The 23,548-nt window shown below is 41.8% G+C and overlaps 1 protein-coding gene across 1 annotated transcript in view; it reads right to left on the bottom strand.

The window, feature by feature from the left end:
• Positions 1–9,737: 9,737 nt before the first annotated feature.
• BTBD7 (BTB domain containing 7) overlaps positions 9,738–23,548 on the bottom strand; it is a 62,090-nt gene continuing 48,279 nt past the window's right edge. Inside the window, exons 7-10 of the mRNA XM_006025494.3 lie at positions 21,165–21,354; positions 18,473–18,651; positions 15,771–16,199; positions 9,738–12,080 (exon numbers count right to left, since the gene is read on the bottom strand). Coding sequence (XP_006025556.1) covers positions 11,265–12,080; positions 15,771–16,199; positions 18,473–18,651; positions 21,165–21,354 — 1,614 coding nt within the window. The 3' untranslated portion in view covers positions 9,738–11,264. The remainder of the gene's footprint in view (positions 12,081–15,770; positions 16,200–18,472; positions 18,652–21,164; positions 21,355–23,548) is intronic.

The following is a 23,548-nucleotide window of genomic DNA, read 5'->3' as shown; positions in this document are numbered from 1 at the left end:
TTCCTTGGTGTCTATACTACGTTGGAATTCAGTGCATTTGCACAACTGGATAATGTTGCTTTACTGGTCTGAATGCTTCTGTACTAACTCCTGGTTGGAGTGATTTTTTTGTATGTGTCCCATACAAAGACAGTGGGTTCTCATCTGCTGTTCACATGGAGGCATAATTTTCTAAACAATAAGGCATGTGCTTTAATAACATCCTGTTTATTTTAGTCCTTTAGAGGGAAGTCAAATTTTGACAGTAGGCCCATAACACACATCGCATTGTACTTGTGTAGGCAGAATCCTAGGGTGGCGTTTTGAGACTAAAAGAAGGTTGAGGAATCACGGACTGATTTGGAGGTGGAGCTTGTGGCATTATTTTTTATTTCTCTTCAGAAAATCTTTGGCTCACATTTGTTAAATGTAGAATGTTGCTGTACAGCAAAGTGACAGTCATCTTAATTCCCCCCTGCTAGAGCGTAAATAGGATGCCACTAATTAATACTTTTTCACAACAAAAAGATTTATAATACATTTTAGTTTTAAAACAGATCTATCTTAAGTAGATAGTCTGGACATTTACTAAAACAGTTATAGCAGCCTAATGTTTTAAAATCTTCCAGCTGTAGTATACATGAAGTTGTGATCATTCTGTTAGTATTGTGACTGGTAAGGCCACACACACGCGTACATTATATTTGTAGCTCTAAGCACAAACACAAGCTCTTTTGTAGCAGTTTGAGTCTTTGTAGTGCTACAAAATAGTTATACTTTCAGAGAGGACTTTCTAGGCTTTGTAGTGCTGTGCATAACACAGACTCCCCACAGCCCTCCAAGATGGGGAGTGAGCAGCTGACTTCCCACCAGCCTGCCCAGCTGCAAGCTGTCAGAGCCCTGTTGAGACCCTCCTGCTTCACAGCTGCACCAGCAGATTTTCTAGCTCTCCAGCTTGGGGGATTTGAATGCCTGTATGACCCTATAGTGTCACACTACAAGTGTAGTGCTGAGACCCTTTGTAGTACTACGGACAAACACCTGTCCATACCCTAAGGCACCTAAGATGCAAAAACTCTTAAATAAACGTACAGCTGATACCCCTAAGACTCAAGTATCAATTTTCACATGTCAACAAGCTTCTGATTAATGTACAACCTTGATCCCACTTTATAAATAAGGTGTTCTAGAGAAAAGATTGAGAAATTGTGTTTTGGATAATGTTTAGCTCCACTTTATGAATTGTATTTGGAGGGCTTATATTTTCCGAGAGGTACTATTCTGCTCCTACATTAACCAGACTGCTTGCCCCCACGCCCCAAGTCCTACTCTCCCCACTAATTTTGTTTGACCATCTTACTTTGCGGAAACTTGATAGACAATTGGTTTGTTCTTTGCGGATATGACTAGCTGCTTTTAAACCTACATTTCTGGGTATTGTATGTGCTTTTTTGTAGCAATTGTTCTTGGAGTTGTAACTGCATATTGGACTCCAAAAAATTCTGTAAAATTTAAATAAAATGACTGTTCAGACAGTGCACACTTTATGGTTACTTTGTTTAGAATTACTGCTGTGTGGTTTAGTCTGCTTCCACCCAGTCCAAACAGCAGTAAATCTCTTTCAAGCCAGGAAGGAGGCTGTGGCTTAGCCAACCTCCTGTGCAAGTCATGAGACTTGCTGTACAAAGAAATGAGAGCCAAGAAAGATGGAAAAGCAGAAATCCAATTGACTGGAAAGCATTCATTCAATCCCAAACCCAGTAATTAGTCCTAAAAGTATAAGGTAATTAGCAGCCAGATATACTTGTTTTAAATTGCAGCCTTAACAAAAACAAGTACTACTTCTGACACATAGGGCAGTGTATGTAGTTAGACAAAAGGGCCTTAAACAAGAGCTTGCTATAGTGGCAGCCTCTTTACAAGAGAGCAGATGCTGATCTCCCCAAGCAAAATGTAGATCTGCAACATTGCTTGGTAGAGTTGCTGACTTCAGAAATGCCCAATAGCTGTGTTTTTACCTTCAGCAAAGACATTTCTCAAAGATTACAATAACAGATTGTTAGAACAGTTGGCAAACAACATAGACAGGCATAACCTGAGGAAAGCTCAAGGAGCAAAATGAGAAACCAAATTGTGACTTTCAACCAGGGTGCCACATAGTATTAGCACTATGGAGGTGTGCAAACACCTACACAGGATTCACAAGGTAAACCCAGAGATTTCAGATTGGCTGTGACATTATGGATTCCTTTCTGACCTGTTGTGGTCTTTGAGTTCTTGGGAACTGAAGAATTGCTCTATTATTCTTTCATAGTTGAAATGAATGATAGCTAACAGACAGCTGGCATTTTCTGAGGGGCACCTGGAGTCTAACAAGGTTGAGAACCACTACTATAAAGTATGAAGGTTCAAAAGTCACAAAGCCACCATTTTAGTAGGTAAGTGAAACTAGACTTGGGGATGGGCCGGCATGATCCAAAACACTAATTAAGGTTCTTTGATTATAATCACTTGAAGCTGCTTACAAAACAGACTTAATGCAAGAGCAGAGGAGGGCACTGAAGCTTGGACTTCTACATCCTGGGCAAGCTCTTGAAAAGGACGCTGCCACCAAAACTTTTGCAACTCTTGTTTTGTTGCAACAATAAAAGAAAATAAATGCTAGAGAAAAACAAGTAACTTCAAGTTTGAACTGAACAGTGTTGCAGCCAACCAGAAGGTCACTTAGCTGCACAGCTGTAGTTGACTAACAACACTGTAGTCATTTCCCATACAAAAGACAAGGGATAGCAAGATCTAGTCTGCTGATCTAAGAGGCTGTATGATTCTGTATGTCGCAAGCTGTTCCTCAGAACAGCTCATCTACCAGGTGTTCACCGTATCTCTTCTGGTGATCTGCCAGCAATTTGGAATTTGCTGCAAATGACCCATAAGCATAATTTGAAACATATTTCTTAAATACCAGTGCTGGGGATCCTTTTCAGACATGGCCTTGATTCTGTGGTTCCTTTGGGTTACAGGTTAGATCCTGCCCAGGAAGGTCTAGCTTAGTTTGAGGTAGTAGAGAGGATTAGGTGTTATACACCTATGCTGAGCTACCTGTCCCTTTCACAGCCCTCCTTACTGCAGCCAAGTATCTGCAGGAAGGGAAGCACAGTCAGTTTGAGCTCTCTGGGGACAGAAATTAGTAGCTAGGTTGTAAGCTCTAGCCTGGAGTATTAAGTTGTTACTACTGCTTTCGATTCATGGATTCATATCTGCTTTCTAATTCCATTAATCTCTAGAGTTCTCAAGCAGGACTCGCAGCCAGAACAACCATGGTGGCTCTGGTAAGACTCTGAACTCCACAACCACTTACCTTTGCAAGCAGAGATGATATTGCAGATGTCCTGGCCAAATTCTTTATCCCAGTCCACGTGGCCCCTGCACTTCAGGTCGTTCGTGGCAATTGGTTGATGTCAATAAACATCTTCACATTAGGTGTAAAATTTCCACCAGACAATTGATCTGCTAAATAGAAATATTTACAATCTGAATGCAGAAGTGCCAGTTACCGTCTTAATTCATAACATCTGGAAGTTATGCCATGTGGGAATCTGGGAAGCAGCTGTAGAACAAACCAATGCAGTTCTGCAGAGGTGATCCCACTCTTTGGGGCCCAGGGGAGGTGCTGGCCTCTCTCTTCTAGTAACAGGCTAAAGCTGTGACTGTGAAGGTGACAGTCAAGCAGGAGCTCTCAGCTAGGGGAAGCTAGCCCCTTCTGCAATTTCTTGGGAAAGGAAGGCCACACTCCAGGAGGTCCATCCCAAAAAGGAAGTGTGTGGCCAGAGGCTGGGGGAGCTGGTTCTGCATGACATTGGCTGGATTCTTCCTGTGGCAGGGACCTGGTCGATCTGCAGAGGAGCACAGATGCAGTCGCCCTGCAAAGGGAGCTGGGGAGAGGTGCAACCAGCAGTGCCTGCTAAATCAGCTGAGGGCCTGATCCTAGCCTCTGTCCTGGCACTCAGTTCCATTTTGGACTTACAGAAGAGCCAAGCCACTAGTTGATTCTGCAGTTCTAGCCCTTGCTGGCAGGGGAAGAGGCAGTAAGCAAGGCTCTTTTCATAGCCAGCAGCTAGGGAGCTCCATGTGCTCGCTGTGCTGTCCTCTGTGCAGTTATTTTCTCTGGCAAAGGCTTCTGTGAAAGCTGCTATTACCTGCTTCCTCACTTAAAATGCACATAGCCCTAATTACCAGTAGCTGATGTTGGGGGAAACTGTCACACACCTAATATGTTCCCATCTTGCATGTGGACTGTACTCCAATGAAATTTTAATCTTACAATGGTTCTTGAAGGTAGATTACATCCCCCACTCCCATTGCTACGGACTCTGGTAACATCATGATTCTGTAAGGGCCTGGGTGTGCCCCCACACCACTGGTAACCAAGAGAACTCAGACTAAAATGCACTCCCACACACCAGTGCAAAATATATTTTGACCACATATTCCAAACCCCCACAAAGCCCCTCAAGTTATTGCTGTGTAAGTCACCACCCCGGCCTCTTTCCCCAAGCTCCAAGAAACAAAAACTTGAGTCCATCTTAAAGCATGGGGTGTTTTTCTGGAGGTGACAGCACTGAATGGATTAAGCACCATTAACTATGTCAATTAGATCAGTGGTTTTCAAACTCCCTAAAGTCAAGAACCACTTCATTTCACTTCTGCCACCAAACCCCTAGCCCTGGCTTTGTCGGCTGTGTGAACTGACAGAGCTAGGAGACCTGGCCCAGCGAAGGCAGTGCACCACATCCTGGCTGGCTCTGCCACTACCCCAATTGCTGTGGAACCCCGACTGCAGAGCCCCGGGTTCCATGGAGCAGTTTGGAAACCACTGAATTAGATCATTAAACTATTGCAAGAAGCCAGATTCCTGAAGAACTGCAGGTAGATTGCAACCCCAAGTTGAAGGCAGTTACAGTAGGTACTAGGGCTGTGTGAAACAGCAGCGTTCTGTTTTGACCAGCATTTCGACATAACAGCATTTCATTTCAAATTTTGTTTTGATTCGAAACAGCTGTTTTGGTTTGTTCTGTTGAAACAGCAAACCTGTTTCAACATTTCACCCATATGATATAATGGGGAAGGACAAAACAGCCTATAACTTTGTCATTTCTGTCTTGATTTGGATGAAACTTGCAGGAATGGTAGCCCCTTCTGAGGGCAAGAAGCCTGCCAGCTGTTAAGGAGATAGGGGCAGGGATTCTGGGGCCCTGCACTGCTAGCTGCTGACAGGCAAAACTCGTGACATGGGTGCTTGTGCTAGCTAGCTACTGTGTTACACAATCAATCATGGTTCTCTCAGGGACCAGCTTAACACATGCACGCGACATGAGTTTTGCTTTCGAAACTCTGGGGTGAAGTTTCCCCGAACCTCCTGCACCTATCTCCCTGAAATGTCGAAACAGCGTCGAAATGTTTTGACTTGCCTCGTTTTGCTTTGAGGCTGTTTCGACTATCTGTTCCATTTCGAAACAGGTTGAAACAAAGCTGGCGGCGAAATTTCACACAGCCCTAGTAGCTACCATTCTGCTTCTGAATGTCATGTATAACCAAGTGTACTTGAAAACACGACTGTTTTTGCTCTTGAGGCACTCCATCTAAAGTAATGAAGTGCATTTTATGTGAAATGATCAGTGAAAGTGCACACTGCACCCACCTGTTTAAATAAGTAATTACAGATGCAAAAAAAAGCATGCTTCAGAAATGCTTTCATCTTGAAGACCCTCCCTTGGAAGCATCTGGACCACTACCTCATGACAAAAGCTGGAGGAGCACCAAAAATAAAGCTAACAATAACAGTAAGCCCAGTTTAATTTTTTTTTGGTTATCTTGGAATCTGCCCCCACATTTCCCAAAAGAGAAAAAAATGTTGGTAATGCCTGGATGGCATCATATGCAAAAGGAAACTAACCTACGCCATAAAATAACTAGAGTCAGTTATTGTGCAACATCTGACTATTGGTGTACTCAAAGCCTGGGTCACACATTTATATTTCAAAACTATGGCTGCAGTAATCAAATACCATGGTTATATGAAGCTGATTTTAATACAGCTTAAATCTAGGTTAACTGCAAGCTCCTCAAAAACATATTTCTGAGTTAAATGCATATTTTTCTAACTGTTCTGCTCAGTACTGTCTAGATCAAGGACTACATGTCCTGCTTCTTAAATCTTACTAAAATGGGTCATTCTATTGCCTTCAATTGCCACTACTGACTTAAGATAATGCTCAACTCTGTTAAAGCCTGGAAAGCTCACTTCCCAAACGGTTACTTAAGCATGGTATTTATAGATACATATTCTATCTATTGATAGGCTACTTAACAACTAATAAAAGATAATCGCCTTTACCTAGAGTTCTGAATATCATTTCAATTCTGAATTCCCAATTTTGCACTAGTTTGCATTGCATCTGTATCTTTCCTGGCATCCTGTGTGAATATCCTGTTTTGAAGGGAAGAAGCCATAAAACTAGTTTTCTAAGATCTTTCATATATTTTTTTTTTTTTAAGACAAACTCTTACTCCTTTGTTTTTTCACTGAATTTATTATAAAAACTTTGGGAGCCAGTCAGCTGGTTTAGGCAGTTAGAATATGCTATATTCTACCAATTGGACAGCAGGAATACTCTCATTTAGCAGCAAGCAGACAGATGTAGAATAGGGTAGTCTTGTGTGGCTAAACAGAAGACACTTCATACAAGCACATTCTATATAAGCCATTTATTTGAAATGCCAACTATATGTAGGATAAAGTCAGTGTTACATGCTTCTCAGCAACAGTAGAAAAATAGAACCAGTGAAAACCTTTTTACAACTGTAATGGTACTCAAAAGAGAAATGTATTGTTTTACAATGCGTCACACAAGACTAGAATTCAAGTTTGGAGGTACCTAAATAAAAATACTATATTTTAAAAAACACTATGTACAATTGAAGCGTAAACAAGTTTTACAAAGTACTGGTTATGCAGGTTGTAGAAAAAACACTTGCATAGGACATGAAGTCAGTTTAAGAAAATTTTCTGAGCCTTTAGCATTGAAGGCACTTGACTTTATACCAGTAACAGCACAAGGACAAGAAACAAAATGTAACATTGCAGAAGGTAACACCACCTTCCGGAAGTACAGATAATTACAGAAACTGCAAGTCCAACCGTTATCTTTTAACTGCTCCCTGCCTTCAGCAGAGCTCAGCATCACCTCCACCATAGAAAGAGGGGCGTTCAAAATAGCAGAAATACTGGTGCTTCTACAGCACATCTATTCTTTCAAAAGAAACAACTAAAGAACATAAGCAAGCGGTTGAGACATTCAAAGACCAAAACTAAGGCTTGCAATGGGAAGGGCCAGAGCCTTTTAATTTTCAGCCTTTTAACATTGATGAAGAAAATAAACTAAAAACAACCCAACCCCAGCACAAACTCACAAGACAGATAATATACAACTACTGCGACAAACGGGGGGGACCCCAAAACCTGTGTGTTGCTTTTGTATACATTTTATACTGCTCTTTTGTAGTAAATTAACACTTAAGTTACAAAACAGGCATCCTTTTTGTAAAACAGAAGCATCAACAGATGATTTTAGCTTCCAACAGAATGCTAAACTGCTAAGCAAGCAGTTATCCAATTCAGACTATTTAGAAGGACAGGAGATCTTAGAATTTCCCCTCTAATCTGAAAGTGATTCATTTAAATAAGGGTTATCTGCTATAGATAAACTAAAAATATTAGGGGATGAAGGCTGATCTAGCAGAGGGCATGGCAACTTGTGTCTTGTGTATGAAATTGCTGCAAATTTGCTGCTTTTTGGGGGGGGTTTGGGGAGGGAAGGAGTGAACATTAGCTTTCATTAAGTTGTTCTTTCCATCATGTTTTGCATCGTGTTCACCTATGTAGATGTTGGCCCCCCAATTCAGCAAATCGGAGTAAATGGGTGCAGTTCAGTTCATCTGAATGTGTGTGCTCATGCAAGCCAGTGCAGGGTCTGGTCTAATATTGCCTAAGTTTTGGGGGAAAAAACGTCACTATCACAAAAGGTTAATGCCAGCATCTTGTCAAGGAAGGTCCACTAAAGACATGACAATCCTCCTTACATGCATCTGCAAAAGACTGCATTGTTACCTGGGAGTGCCACAAAAGTCACCCACTGATGAGGTGCCTAAACTGATGAGGAGTGTGGTAGAGGGGAAGGTAGCAATGTACTTTTAAAATGTAGGACAAAATGAAAATGCAAAGTGCAGGTAGGACAGGAGAACAAATGACTAAAATCCTGTGCCACCAGCTCATCAGCCAGTCAGACTATCTGGAATTTTACATGATCTCTTCCTGGGAATACTGCTCAACACCATGGATTGCCCATTGGAGACCTCAGCAAATGACAACTGAATGTATTAGAAAGCAGACAGCAATGCCATAAAGTTTTCTCCACTGACTTACTCCACTACAAAAAAAACCAAACAAAACATTTCACGGATGCCTTCAAACTACATACTCCTGAAACTTCTGAGTTTTCTTTACCAGCCACACCTCCACGGTTCCACTGTGAAAGCTTCTGAAAGGTGCTGCTATTCCTAGGTTTTAGCCACAATTTACTACTTAGGCACACAGTGCCACATCCAAACAACACTATTAGTTGCTAAAGCAGTTTTCCCTGAAAGCAAGTCTACTGAGTTTTAGGTAAAAGTTATACAGAATGTTAAATATTCTGTTGAAAGCCAAGATGTATATGGTGACTGGTTATTGACCTTTGAATATAAACTGATACAAGCACAATCATTTACTTTTAGTAACGAGATGACTGTATTGGGATTTTAGCAGTTATGAGATTGTGGGACCAACAGATACAGCTCAGACTAGTGTTAGATAGTGTTGTGCTAGATTCTTCATAGAGCAAAACCAATGAACCTCAGTCCCCAACCTGAAACACCAGTACTAAACAGTCCCATCTTCTTTGAGGTTATAAAGACAATTGTTTGACACTGTTCTGTGAAAGCAACATATTAGTGATGAGGTTGGAGCCAACGTGCGTATTTTTGCTTGGGGCCCAAGCCAACTTAAAAAACAACAAAAATAAAACAAAACCAAGCCTCCAAAACCAAAACAAATCTGTGCGATTCAGACACTCACCATTGCATTTCATCATAACAGTCCAACACAGCTGTACCTTAAATGAACCTTTCGAAAGTTTTCATACTGTGCAGGAGACCATCATGCTTTTTTGCATCACAAACCTCATGAATCTAGCTTACCCAGATGCTACCTTTATAGGTTGGAAATGCCTTACAAGTACGTTTAAACAATATGGTGCTATAGCTCACAGGCGTTGTGTACTTTAATGAAACCTTGAGTTTTTGAGCAGAGGAGATGACTAGTAGTAGAAATGACTGTCTTAATTGAAACAAAAAGTATATTGTAACAAGATGTATATTTAAATAGTATTAAGCATCTTTAACTCAAATAAAACAAATCAGTATTAAGATCAAAATAGTCTTTAGCTCACACTTAGGACTGAGGTCCTCAACTGCTGGAAGATTTTTCATTATAGAAATCATTCTTATAGTAGTTTCATAGTAGCTAGGGTCAGGAGGGACCTGAACAGATCATCTAGCCTGACCCCCTGCCACAGGCAGGAATGAATGCTGGGTTCACAAGACCCCAGACAGGTGATCGTCCAACCTCCTCTTGAATTTGCCCAAGGTGGGGGGGGGGACCCCTTCCCTGGGGAGGGGGTTTTTAAAAAAAAAAAAAAAAAAAAAAAATCTGGTGTTTATTAGCAGATACACTGTGGTATCAGGTACCACAGCTTTTGCTACACCCAGAATAGCAAATAATGGTATCATAACTATTGACAAGCATTTACTTTTGAATGACTATCACTATATATCCTTATAAATGTTTAATCCCAGCACAAAGACAAAGAACACAATCACTATCCTTTTCTCTGTGTTCATATTAGTCAGTCTCATCACCATGTGCTTAAAAAAAAGTGATGATAGAAGTGTATTTTAAAAATGCTAAAGCTATAAATAAAGATAAAGTAGTTACTTCTCCACTCCATGATTTTGTTCACAAGAACAGAATGATTTACATTATGCAATTTGAGACACTTAAAATGTGTTAAGAAACACTAAATGACGTCACTAAAAGTGAAGCCCTTTGTTTTTACCACAGGCGGGAACAAAGCAAGGCAATGAACAGTCCCCTCAGCATCTCTACAAGGGAGACAGCCCTCTCAGTTGAACAAGTTAACAGTTTAGACAACAACATCATATGCTAAGCCTGTTCTTCCTGAAGCTTTAGGATTTGGAACGAATCCTGAATTCTGATCTTCACACACTCAAGCACAAGGGTATCCGGATGAGCAGAACTCAATACTGCTATCAATTTGAAGTATTTCTAGGTCGTCTTCCACTATGAGCAAATCAGTAATTCTAGTCTACTTAACTGCTTCTCAGTGACCAAGAAGTTCTCCACATTCACAACTGAACCAGAATACACGAGCCAAGATTTTCAAAAGGAGCCCTTGGAAAGTAAGCAGTCAACACCCAACTGTTTCCTTAGGCTCTTTTGAATATCACAACGATAAGTGTTTGAGAGGACTTTGTATCTCAGGAGGAGTAAACACACCAGCTAACTTGTTCAACAGAACAGTACGAGACTGGATTTTTGTAGTAGTGACAGACCAGGAAGATTTCAGACCTAAAACAATCTTACTTAAAATGTAGTATTTTGATGTGCTGTTCTTTGGAATTCCTATAATTCAAAAATAAACACATTGGTACTATCTCATAAGAAAATACATTTCATAGTGTGCAACCAAATGCACATGGGGAACTGGTAGGCGAAAGGTAAAATGCAAAAGTATGAAAATACAGTCCTTTAAATGTAACAATGAAGTTTAACGTATTAGTACAAAACTAATACAAATAAAATAAAATATACAGGTGCAAAAGGCTACCCAACTGTAAAAAAAAGTGCCAGCTAGTTTTTTTGTTGTTTTTTTTTTTTAAAAGGAGGCTTAATTAAAAATTTGCTCAAATCACAAAATAAACCCAGAAGCAGCATCCAAAATAAACTGATAGCATGCTCTCTCTAATAAAGCAAAGACCGTATTAAAAGAAAAACAAAAATCAATTATGTGCTAGTATTCATGAATTTGGCTGAAAAAAATCCAGCCAAAAGTTGGAAAGAATGGGGTGGTTTACAACTCTTAGGAACAGAGAAATAGTGGAGGTTGCTCTCAGAGGGCAGATTTTTTGTACAGGAAGTCTGGTTTGCTTGGAGACCTCCTTCCTCTGCTTACTGCCTCTTCCCTTTCCAAATCAGTATTTCTCTGTGCTCCATGTTCCAGAGGCTCATCATCTGCCAGTCTCCTACCAGCTCGCTCTTCTTGCATCTCAGAGGTGTATGCAGAGAGTGAAGGTCTGTTAGAGGTTAGCCCATATGTTAAGTCAGTTTCCATTTTCGTTCTTCCCCTGATGTGAACTGGGCCATTACCAGCATTTTCCTGGGCAGCCAATGCCAAGTGCAATCGCTGGGGAGGTTGCTCTAAGACATCGAGGTGTATTGGCTCATTCTTTTGTCTGTGTTGATGCCCATCTTGGGAGAGCACATATTCTCTCCTGGAATCCTCTTGTTTTTTTGGAGATATCTGGGAGGGTAGGTAGGCTGACTTTAAGCCACTTGGTGATGCCTTGCTGTGGCTATACAAATCTGGACCAAAATACATGCCTTGTGAAGGCGAAGGAGTGTGTCTGCTAGGTGCTGGAGTGGAAGGTCTGCATGCAGCATTAGAGAAATCATAGAAGTCTGGATACTCCTGTTGATTTTCTCGAGCATCTATTTTTTGCTCTATTGCATGTTTCTTTCGAGAACTGTGCATGTGCCTGGTCTGAATACAGGAAATGTGCGGTGCTGGACCTGGTCCTACCTCTGAAACGCTCTGGCTTAGCTCTGTGTCAACAGCAAGTTCTGGCAGCCTTCTGTCCTTCAGAGACATTGCTGACACACCCATAGCAATATCGGGCATCAGTTCATTTAACATGGGCTGAGTGCACTGGAAAAGAAAGTAAGAAAGGAAAAAACAAAATCAGTCCATTTGAATTTTGCTATATTTTTCAATCTGTACTGAATTTAATCCACAGCATCACTTTCTGTAATTGGTGGTGATAACACTTCTCCTTCCTGATCCCCTTCAGGAAGCAACAGCCTTAACAAGTAACTTCCTTAGATTAAGAGCACATGTCATTTCAGGTGAGACACTTTCCCAATTAGGGCAGACTGGCTGGAGCTGCTCCAGTACAGTCAGCAGTTGATTTTTCAAATCAAGAGGGTGCACCTGTGCTTTATTCTACACACTTCCCCCACTATTCAGCTATAAAAAGCAAGTTATTCCATTCAATTAGCTCTGAAAAGCAACTCTGAAAATATCCAACTCTGCATGTTACCTATGGAAAAACTTTAATAGTAAAGGAAAAGGTCACACAAATTGAGACGTTGCATGGGGTAATGTAACCAATATAGTTATTACAGAACAGTCCTTGTCCACTGTGAAAGCAAAGTGTCAATTCCTCTTCCCCAATTCCTCATGAAATGGGAGGTTATTATTTCAATAGGTGCACAGCACTGTATTTCATATTTAATATAAAATGTATTGTACATGTAAATGTAGACTGCTCAACAATGAACGTTAAGAGTGAATATTAAACAAGATATTAATTTATATCAGAAGCATATTCAATGAGTAATGCTACATTAAGACAATACTGTGGCTGAGAAAATAGAGGGGGGAGCCAGAAATTGATACACCTGGTCCTTCAGATTCAGAACAAGTGTAACCAACCCTTTGCATACACTTCATATCTTCTAAATGCAGATTAATTACATTTATGGTTTTATATTTTATTTATATTTACACACATACATATAGTACATGTGCAATATGGCTAAACTGTAGAAGTTGTAGTGCTGAATTTTCTTTCCTTGTATGTAATTCACAGGATCCCAAACGCATATCAATTAATCTTCCAGGAAAAATTATTTCCCAGGGTCCCTAGAGAGTTTGCAGCAGGCATATGGGGGTAAGTCCAATTCTGGGTCTGATAGGGGCAGGGTTCCCACTAATGGGTGTGAAGGAAGGAGGAGGGGGCAGCAGGGACCTGGGAGCATCCCAACACCTCAAGTGAGACCTAGCCAGAGGCTAGATCCATCCACACACCCTCCTTCTATCTTCCAGATAAAACAAAGTAAAATGCTACAAAATGGTATTTAAAGTCAACAGCATTCCATTTTAATTACAAGATGCCTCTAGCTTTCTACATTAGCTGCAACTACTCAGGGGAAACACACAAAACCAAAAACATCCACCAAGTGTACCTGTGGCCAGCTCAATGAGATACCCTGGTTAAACATGTTGTAATGACATGACAAATAAAATATTAAATGCAGCTAGCAATCCAAGGACAGAAAAAGTTGGAAGTATTAGGGCACTATGCCCTCACCTGAAACACAGTGCTCATGTATGGCCATACAATCACAAGAAGTGATAGCAGAAACAAACAGGAGCCAGAGACAAGGTGCAAAATAGAAACACGGAAAAAACCTCCATAAAGAAAAATTTGAAAGATTTAAATTGTTTACATTAGAGAGGAAATGACTAGCCAGAAACAAGTAAAAATTTCCCAAGTAATGAAATAAAGTGAAAATAGACCATATAAAGCCCAGAACTTTTCAAATACAAGAATAAGGACACAGAAAATATTGGAGAATTATACAATAAACATACATTTTGGAACACATTGCCACACTTGGATGAGAACTTACAGAGTTATGCTAGGAATGAATAAACTGCAAAAAGTTCCCTTACTCTTTAGGATGCAGAACCACCCCAAAACCACAGGGGTAAGAAAAGCATGCCCCTGTGGGTTGGTTATTTTGTAGCTGTCTTACTGTGTTTCCTGCACCTTCCTCTGAAGTATTTGGTACTGGTCGTTGTTCAAACTGATTCTGGAGGAGATGGGCCACTAGTTTGTTTGATCCAGGAGGGTAACTACCATACTTAACTTTTAGGCATTAATTTTAATGAGAAGACTCAAGATTTTTCTTTATATCAATTTGACTTAAAGGAAGTATACATCAGCATATATACTCCAGGCTAAAATAAATGAATGGCTTTAAAGCAGTTATAATTACTAGTACATAACTATAGTTAACAACCTCATGGCTTTGTGCATACTTCCAAATGCTACCCTGTGTCAATGGCATTATGTACATGGCAAGTTTAAAGTAATATAAAATGAATTCTTTTGTAAATCAAGACATAAGAAAGCCCCTGAATATTTTTCCTAAATGGGACTTCTTATATGGTGAAGACAGCTATATCTTATACACTGGATATACGGATGAGAGTTAGGAATAACAGAATCAATAATTAGCAAATTTTAGCCCAAAACCTTTTCTTTTTAAAATGTACTTTTACCAATTACTATATTCCCATCCAATACTGCCAACCAATATGATGAAGTATTTTTTTGCCCAGGGATACAAGTGAGATGTTTTTTTCTGCTGGCCATACATGAATGATGGCAAATCAATCCCATGAGAAAAATTATAGGAAATAATCCCCATCACACGTTTACAGTATATAACATGCCATCATCAAGATAGCTTATTTCACAATAAGAGCTAAAGAGAAATGAGTGATGACTTCTGCCAGTCCAGAATTCTCCAGTCAATCAGAACAGCAGAATCTCAGTATACAAAAAAACACGAAACTGTGTTTTGCATTAGGACCTTTTACTGGCAGAAGTTTTCAAATCCAGCATGCAGCTGCATTAACTACATTATACCCAACTACTTCTGTTCCTTTGTGTAGCACTTTTAACATAGTAAACACACACAGAACCACTCTATTGTAGTTAATCAACTTAGAGGCTATTTTCTTTGCTTTTAAATATTAATCCATAAATACTCTCCTTTATATGTGCATATATCTTGCCCTTTCCTATCACTTTCCATCAGCTTACTCCTTTTAGAATCCTATTTAAAACTGCCCCTCAGGCATTCAAACTCCCCATGGATTTTCTCTACATAATGACTGTCTCTTTACATCAGATCTAAAGTGCTCAGCACTGAAGCCTTACAGCAAGAACACCACCTCTAGCTACTTCTTCAACCCTCCAGCCTACTAGTAGGGCTGACATTTGCTTCTGTTCCAATATGAAATGAAACCAAAACCTTTCCAAGTTATTTCAAGCAAAACCTATACAAAAGTTAGAGAGCGCTGCCCCTGCTCCTACACAGATGTCTGGTGATGAGAGCACTCATCTGGGATGTCAGATGCCTGCTCAAATCCTTATTCTGTCTTACTCAGAGCAGGGACGTGAACCTGGTCTCCCAGATCCCAAACCACTGGTTCTTTCCGTCTTCAGTTTTGAGCAGAAATTCTGTCTTGGACCCATGCAGCTTTCTAGACAAAGAGCACGTATTTAATTAAAAGAAGCTGTCCAGAGTTCTCAACCATCTCAGTCTACCAATTCTACTCCTTCCATTCTGACTTAATCCTCCACACATCTGTAGGTACTTTATGGAAGGGGCAGTACATAGAAGATTCACTTTAAAATACAGCCATCTCCATTGCCAATTTTCCCAGGCCAAACCACTTCACTGCTAAATTCCACCTTAATTTCCCTTTTCAATACATTAATTTGAGACAGACAGAGACAGACAGACAGAGAGATGCACTTACTGCTTGCTTTTCTGCTGCCATTACTGCTGCTGCTGCAGCTACCGTTTGCCTCCCCAATCCCGTAGTGTTAGTGCAATCAGGTGGTGCTGCTTTGACACCAGGTAAGTAGACAGGTGGAGCAGCTTTGGAAGCTGTCCTGGAGTGGAAGAGTGAATGGTTACATGGATAAGAAAATGAACGTGAAGGATGTTGACTCGGCACCCTTTGTTTCCAGCCCACTTTGAACTGGTTGTGAATAGGTGTAGCTGGTGGATGGTAGGGAGGTGGAGGAGGGGGCAATGGTGGATGGAAGGCCACAAAAGAGTCTATTTCTGTAAACACTGTTTCTGCAGTGGGAGTGCTGTTGACTCGACATCGTCCAGACTGTCTCACTGTCAAAAGTGGGCTTTCGTCCCCAAACCGCTCATCAGGAAAGAACTTGTGAGGATTCTGCAAGGGAAAGCAAAAAATCAGGAGCTAGAAAACCAAAAAGCATTCTTCTCAGATATCCTATTCAACTGACCAGGACAGACTTGCAATCTAGAGACTAACATCAGCATCTCACTAGTTCTACATCTGCTTTTTAGCTTTTTTTTGTCTCCCGACTTATTTTTGAGCCAACCTGAATTTTCACTTGCTGACTATTCGCTACTATTTATGAGGAGTCAATTAAGTTACACTGCACAGTTTAAAAACTCTATCATATGGAGCAGAAAGAACAAGCGACAAAAAGCAAATAATAAATAATAAGCAGTGACTGTCCTTATTCATGCTTGAATGCTCTGTACAATATAGGTACCGCATGACAACAGCTCTTTTCCAAGCGGCCACAGACAAAACATTGCAAACATTCGTTTGATTTCCGATACAGCTTTCATTCAGTAAAGTCAAACCTGGACACACTGGTTTTGTAGCATTTCAATCAATCAGCTCAAGTGTAGGACAGGCTGAACTCTTTAGTGTTGTTACATTTTAAGTGACAGAAAGATAAAACACTTGTGTTATTTGAAAAGTATCCCCTGATGCTCCCTAGAGGGGCTCCCGTAGCATATTAAGACAATCACTCACATCCCTGTCAACTTCAAAATCCGAGATCCAGCATTTTCCCTAATGAGAATATTTGAAGGTCAGAGGTGCAGAGAACTTGATAGAAGACGTCATTAATATTTCTGTATTATATATTTATAAATTAATAATATGCCACCAATGTAAATGGGATTTGCTACTGGACAATTCCACTCTATATTACACAACCTTTTTCAAAAAGGAAGTGTTAACGTTACTTCTGTTTCTTTTCTTTCTAGCCTTTCCAATCAATGTCACTGTTGATAGATATTGGAAATAAAGTTTAACCTTTTTCAAATACTGATATTAGGGGTAAACCGATAAAGATTTTTTGGGCCGATACCAATGGCTGATTATTAACAAGCTATCAGCCGATACCAGTCCAATTGCCGATACGCAAGCTCAGCAGCTTGGAGAGCAGTGTTCAGCTGGTAAGTCTGTTGGAGGGAGGGGAGGGGAGGGGGGGTATAGGTGAGGCATACAGGCACCTACCGTGAGGGAGGAAGTGGGGCAGGGGCAGATGTTGCCCAGTTGCGGTGCAGCAGGGCAGGGTGTGGGGAGGCTCCAGCCACTGCGCACACCCCCCAGGAATGCACGGGGGACGTCTGCCCCCCAGATCTGTGTATGGGGCAAGGGTGGGTTTTCGCTGCGGGCTGGAGTCAGGGACGGTGCCGGGTTCTTCCCAGCAGGGGGTTGGACTGGGGCTGCACTCAGGGTGGGTGGCGACAGCACTGGGAGGGGAGGCTATGGGGTGGGCTACAGCCATCCCAAAATTCACTGGAGCCCCACCAATCCCCTTTTCCAGTACTCTCACTACCTGCCCAAAGCGCAGCCCCTGCCCAACCCCCCACCCAGCCAGGAAGAGCCCAGCACTGCCCCTGGCTCCAGTCTGCAGCAGCAGCCTGCCCTCACCCCATGCACAGATCCAGGGGGCACACCCCCCCATGCCTCCCTAGGGGGTGCACACAGCAGCAGGAGCCGCCACCCCCACCCCCTCCACCCCCGGACGAGCCACTTGGGGCTCTGTCCCACACCCTGCCCCAGCTAGGCAGAGCCTGGCCCTGCCCCACTACCTCCCGCACTGTGGGGGGCCTCGATATGGCACCCCCCCTCCCCCAACCCCACCAACAGACTTACCAGCCAAACACTGCCTTCCAAGCTGCCAGGCTGGCTGTGTACCTGCTGCTGCTGCACCCATGAACATGGTATTTATTGGCGACATTATTAGTCACATCAGACAAAAAAGCTGACTGCCAATAACATCAATTTTCCTTTTATCGGTGCTGATAAGATATGGACCAATATATTGGTGCAGTTCTAATTGACACATACACAGGAGGTCTCTCACTAATAAAAAAAAATCAATTTCCAAACCCATTTTGCAATATGGAGTACCGCATTTTAACATATCCATTTTCTTGCACTTTCAACAAAGAGATTTTTATTAATGCCTAGTTTGTGTATGGATGCAAAAGCAGGGGAGGGGTGCTGCATTTACTTTTTAAGTGTGCATACACTCACACTTAATGCTTCTTTTTTCTCATAGGTTAAACATGCAGTTTCCCAAGACTCATGTCAAGTCTCTTAAAAACAGCATAGTTGTAAAATCAAGGGGGGGGGTGGGGGGGTGGTGGTCTTACCCAAGAGGATTTTCATACCTGCAGAAGTTCAGCAGCCGAATCCGGAAGTCCGAACTCTCGCAGGACACGAATCTGAATCTCATAACTGACTGTGGCACCTTCTCCACAATTGAGTGCATATGCCCTCTGCACCTGCTCAGTATGACGGAGCTCCTGGAGCCGTTTGATCATCTCTTTAACAACAAGTAGGCTGGGGACTGAAAGACGTGAAAACAATGGACAGGACTATTTCTTAAACAGTCTAAGAAAGACTATGAAATCTACTGCAGTGACTAGTTTCAGTTACACTTTTAGGATTACCGTCAGGCTGACTGTGCTTCTAAAGTTGACTGGCATTAAGCCAACAGTAGTTTGACTTGCATGTTTATGGTTAGAATCTTAGGAACGTCATTATGGGATAAAGGGTAGAACATGCTAGTTGTAGAGATGCATACCATTTTTCTGATTTCTGTAAAAGTCAGCCACAAATACAGTATTCTTTGTAAACTCCTTATGATGCAGGAATTTTATGATTTGGTTGGCCAGGGTATCTTAAATCTCAGTAATTGCATGTTCCTTTTAGATGCATTGATTTTCTTGGCATATACTTTATGCTTTTGGTAGACTTTTGGGATTGTAAGAATGTATTATCAATAATAACTACAGAAAATGTATTTAAAAAATTACATGAGTTTTAAGCCAACACAAACCTGTGAAAATTAAACTCTTTTATGCAGTCATCTTGAAATTATTAAAAACCTTTCCAAAAGGAAATTATATATAATTTGAGGTATTTATTTATCCTGTTGCACAACGCTCTCATCTAACATTTATGCTGCTGTCTGGCAATGGCTCTTTTTCCCAGGGACAGAAAGACCACAGTAAAATATGTACATATCTGAGAAAAAGCACACACAAATGCACTACTGGGATCAAGTCTGTTAACAAATATACAAGGGCAAAATATTGTCATGACCAGACTGCAAGAACAGCGTGAAGGGCATCTACATGTCAGAGATGAAACAAATACCATGCCACATAATTGTGATCAAGCAATTGCTGCCAATTTGAGAAAGGCCACAATAGTGCATATTTTAGAAGGTTTGCACCATTTTACCCAAATTCTTTATTTCTAGCACATGGCCCAATACATTAAAAATGACCTGCTCTATCAGTCTTTCAAGAGTCCCAAACCAGCCTCTCTACTACATTTTATTATGCCAATACTCAACATTCAGATATTCTGCTACATTTCATTATGTCAGTACTCAATATACTAGCACCGGTACTAACACTATGAAAAGGTTGGATTTCGGGGTAAAATGAATCGGCCTTCTTTTCAAAAGGTTAGTTACCAACTCTAACGTGAATTCGGAGCAATTTTTGATACAGAAACAATCTAGAATACTATATATGGTATTATATATGGTATTTTTATCTGGAAGGCAGACATTGCGAAAGTATAAAGGAACAATATTTTTACACATTCAGCAGTTCACAGGCCAAGTTCAGCTCTTTCATTATTTGATTCAGACTAAAACCTGAACAGGTCCAAAGCAGCCCCAATCTACTGGACCTAATCTCAATATTGCAGGCAGAGCTTAGGAAAGGTTCATAAACAGCCTCAGAATAAGGTTGTAATGAGAACAAGTCATTTTGCTGACACAATACAAATGTCCTTGAAGTACAGATGTCAGAGGACACTAGACAAGGGGGGGCGGGGGCAGCGAGTGGAGGGGGAGGTGGCGAGGCGGAGAATATAACTAGACAAAAATCATATGCTCCAAGGCACCAGTCAACAAAGCACAGGATGGTCATTGCTTGATTACTATGGTGGCCAGTTCTTTTCTGTCATTTGTGCTCCAGGAATAGGCTCCTGCATCAACGTGCAGTTTGCTGATATTTGCGTCTATCCCAAATTTATTTGGTTGAACTCTAGTGATATTTTTGTTCATACACAGCTGCCAGAACACTCCCTTCAATATAACGGTAAGTGAAGGGAGCCATTACCAGCAAAGAACACCTGTACTTGAAATGCTGACCTCGCTGGCTGGGGGGGGGGGTTGGGTTGGTTTCTTCTTTTTTATGAATAAAAACCCGGGTCTTAAAAGTGGGGCCCCGGGGGGGGGGGGGGGGGGGTTTGGGTTGGTTTCTTCTTTTTTATGAATAAATTATAGGTCTCAAAGATTTTTGCCAACAGAATTACCAACACAGCTAGCATGGAATTTCAGACTGGGTGAGATGCTCTCATTGCTTCTATGGCTGACTTTTCTAAGAGTGGTAGGCAAACATTTTCAGTTGAGGGGAACTTTTGGGAATGTTTTTGCTTTGGCAGTTCCCTAGAGTCTAAATTTGGCACAGAGCACTGTTATGTGATTAACCCTTGAACTGATTTTTCTGTAGTGGGTAAATGCTTTGAATGTAGAAACCAATTACAGAGAATTTTAAAAAATATTTATTGTACCAGTGAGAGACTATAGTTATAAGTGCTTCTGCCCTGGCTACTAGTACCCTTCTAGCATAGCTCCAGCTCTTTATAGTTATTCAGGTATCTAGTACTTAATATGCCTTGGAGCCATTCAAAACTGAGAACCCCTGGTAATCTGTTATATGAAACAGACTACCAGTCATGCATAACAGACTACTGTGGCCAACAAGAAATTTAGGAGTCATCTAACAAAAACTCCCAAGACAGGAAATTCTTTATCACAGTTTAATCAAGAAGACTTACCTGGGGTTTCATTAGCTATAACTGAAGGAGGACTGGACTGATTACTGCTGATTTGCTGGTGGCTAATCATATGACAGCACTGTGGCACTGCATTGTTCACCATGTAGAGGGTGTCAGGTACATTGGACATTCTGACCATTCGCAAGCGAACTAAGTCTGTTTGTTCCACCATCATCTCATCTAGCACTGACTGAAACAACAGATATTAAACAAAAATACCCATTATTAAAAAATGAAAACAAAACTGCTGCTCAAACCCCACCCCCGATGTTCAAAAATTTTCAGAGTTAATATGCATGAAGCCCAAGAGCTGAAAGCATAACAATAACTAAACTTTTCTGTAGCTTTAATTTTGGAAAAAAATATTTGGCTCCTTGCGATTACTTTTTACTCAGATCTTGCTACACTTTACAGCCATTAATAAATTAAGCATCAACAGTCAACATATATGGTAGGTAAAACACAATCTCCCCACTTAGAGAGGAACAGACATAAAGTGACTCTTCCAGGATTAATCATGGAGAGATATTACTCAGCTCCTGATCCTTAATGCTGTAACTCAAAGATAATCCTTCCTCCAAGCTGACAAACTTCCCTAAAAGTGAAAGACACATCTCTAAAATGCTTAAACTGATGATGGAGAGGATTCATGCACCCCGAGTAAGATTCCAATGTCATTCTAAATGGTGTTCTTTTCACATATGCAGAAAGATCTAAGTATTAATGAAGGAAGATGACAATTGGTAGAAACTGGAAATGTTTTATGGAACGTCTATGTTTTGCATATCACATCTTTGAACATACATATAAAAATGCCAGATGAAAAATAAGCAGTAGTGTAACTAAAATGGGAGGGCAACTGGGATGCCAGCCCCTAGCACCAGCTTGTGGGACTGAAAAGATCAACTTTCAATTCTGAGATCTTAAGCGTGCTAGTAATGACTGCAACAACCCCCAAAAATTGTGATTAACCAGCAAGTCATTTTTGTTGCTTTACTGCCAATCTAATAACAAAAGGCTTAGTCTGTCTGTCCACAACACTTTTGGGCAACTGTGCATGCACTGCTGAGCGGTGGGTGGTGATTGGTTGGGCGGCCCAGGCTGCATGTGCCCAAGTTGCCAGGGAAGTTTGCATCTCCCTGCCTCCCTGACTGAGGGCGAAGGGAGGGGATCATGGTGGCTACTGCCTGGCCCCACTGCCCCCCAGAAGAGCTGGCAGGGAGGGGGGGGTGGCAGGCAGGCAGGCAGGGAGGCAGATGCGGGCCAAGTGGACATGGAGTGGCAGGGGGGGGCAGGGCTGGACCTGGAGTGGCAGGGGTGGGGTGGGGTGGGGAGGGGGCAGTAGTTGAGCAGGGTGGGACCTGGAGCAGTAGGGCTCTGTCCCTGCCTGACCCCCCAGTCATTCTTGACAGGGAATTTGCTAGTATGTTAGAGAATATTCCTTCAAATTTCTGGATATTATACCTAAGCAACCTTCTAACCTGTGCATTTTAATGCAAATATTGTTAGAGTAAATGCTGTTACAGCCTGTATGCTTTAGGTCTATAGACGTGTCAAAATGAACACTAATGTCCATCATAATAGTACATGTAAGTATATACTTAAAATACGTGCACTTACAGGAACAAAAAGGGATTCAGCATTAGAGTAGACTCATTCTTAATTCGTTTTTTTTGAGAGATAAAACTAGGACAATCACTTTTGAATTCAACTATTGTACAATTATGGACTCCAGTCTTACAGATAGAAGTGCACCGATCCATCAGTTTGAAACTGGATCAGTACTGATGTAAAGAAAATTGTCTATATCGGCCTGATGGGGCTGATGGATGCCTGTGCTGCATGCAGCTGTAGCAGAGCACGGAGCAGAGCCAGAAGCATGGAGAGCTGCCTCCAGCTGTTAAGTTGGAAGGGGAGGAAAGGGACGTTGGGGGTGCAGATCAACAGCCCCCCCGAGGCGAGGGAGGGGGCAGGGGCGGGAGGGCCAGAGGCGCAGCTTGTGGGGTGGGGGCAGCTCCCACTGCTGCTTGCACCCAGGGAAGATGAGGGGGTGGGGGTGTGCCCCTGGATCTGCATGGCGCAGGGCCAGCAGCAGCTGCAGGGCGGAGCCGGCACTGCTCTGGGCTTTTCTTGCCAGGGGTTGGGCTCAAGAGCAGGCTCCGGCAGTGCTGGGAGGAAGGTGCAGCCACCCCAAATTTTGTCACAGCTCCGCTGCCACCCACATGCTGCTGCCCGCTGTAGCCTCAACTTTTCCCGGCACATGGGTGGAGATGGGGTGTTCAGCTGGGGCTGTGCCAGGTGGTGCCACAGGGCTGGGAGTGGAGCTGTGGTGAAATCTGGAGTGGCTGTAGCCCCTCCAGCCCCACCGGAGCCTGCTGCGAGCC

Source organism: Alligator sinensis, unplaced genomic scaffold (genome assembly GCF_000455745.1).
Source record: "Alligator sinensis unplaced genomic scaffold, ASM45574v1 scaffold47_2, whole genome shotgun sequence".
Taxonomy (NCBI): domain Eukaryota; kingdom Metazoa; phylum Chordata; order Crocodylia; family Alligatoridae; genus Alligator; species Alligator sinensis.
The sequence above is the reverse complement of the archived record's forward strand: the minus strand, read 5'-3'. Positions and strand labels throughout refer to the sequence as shown.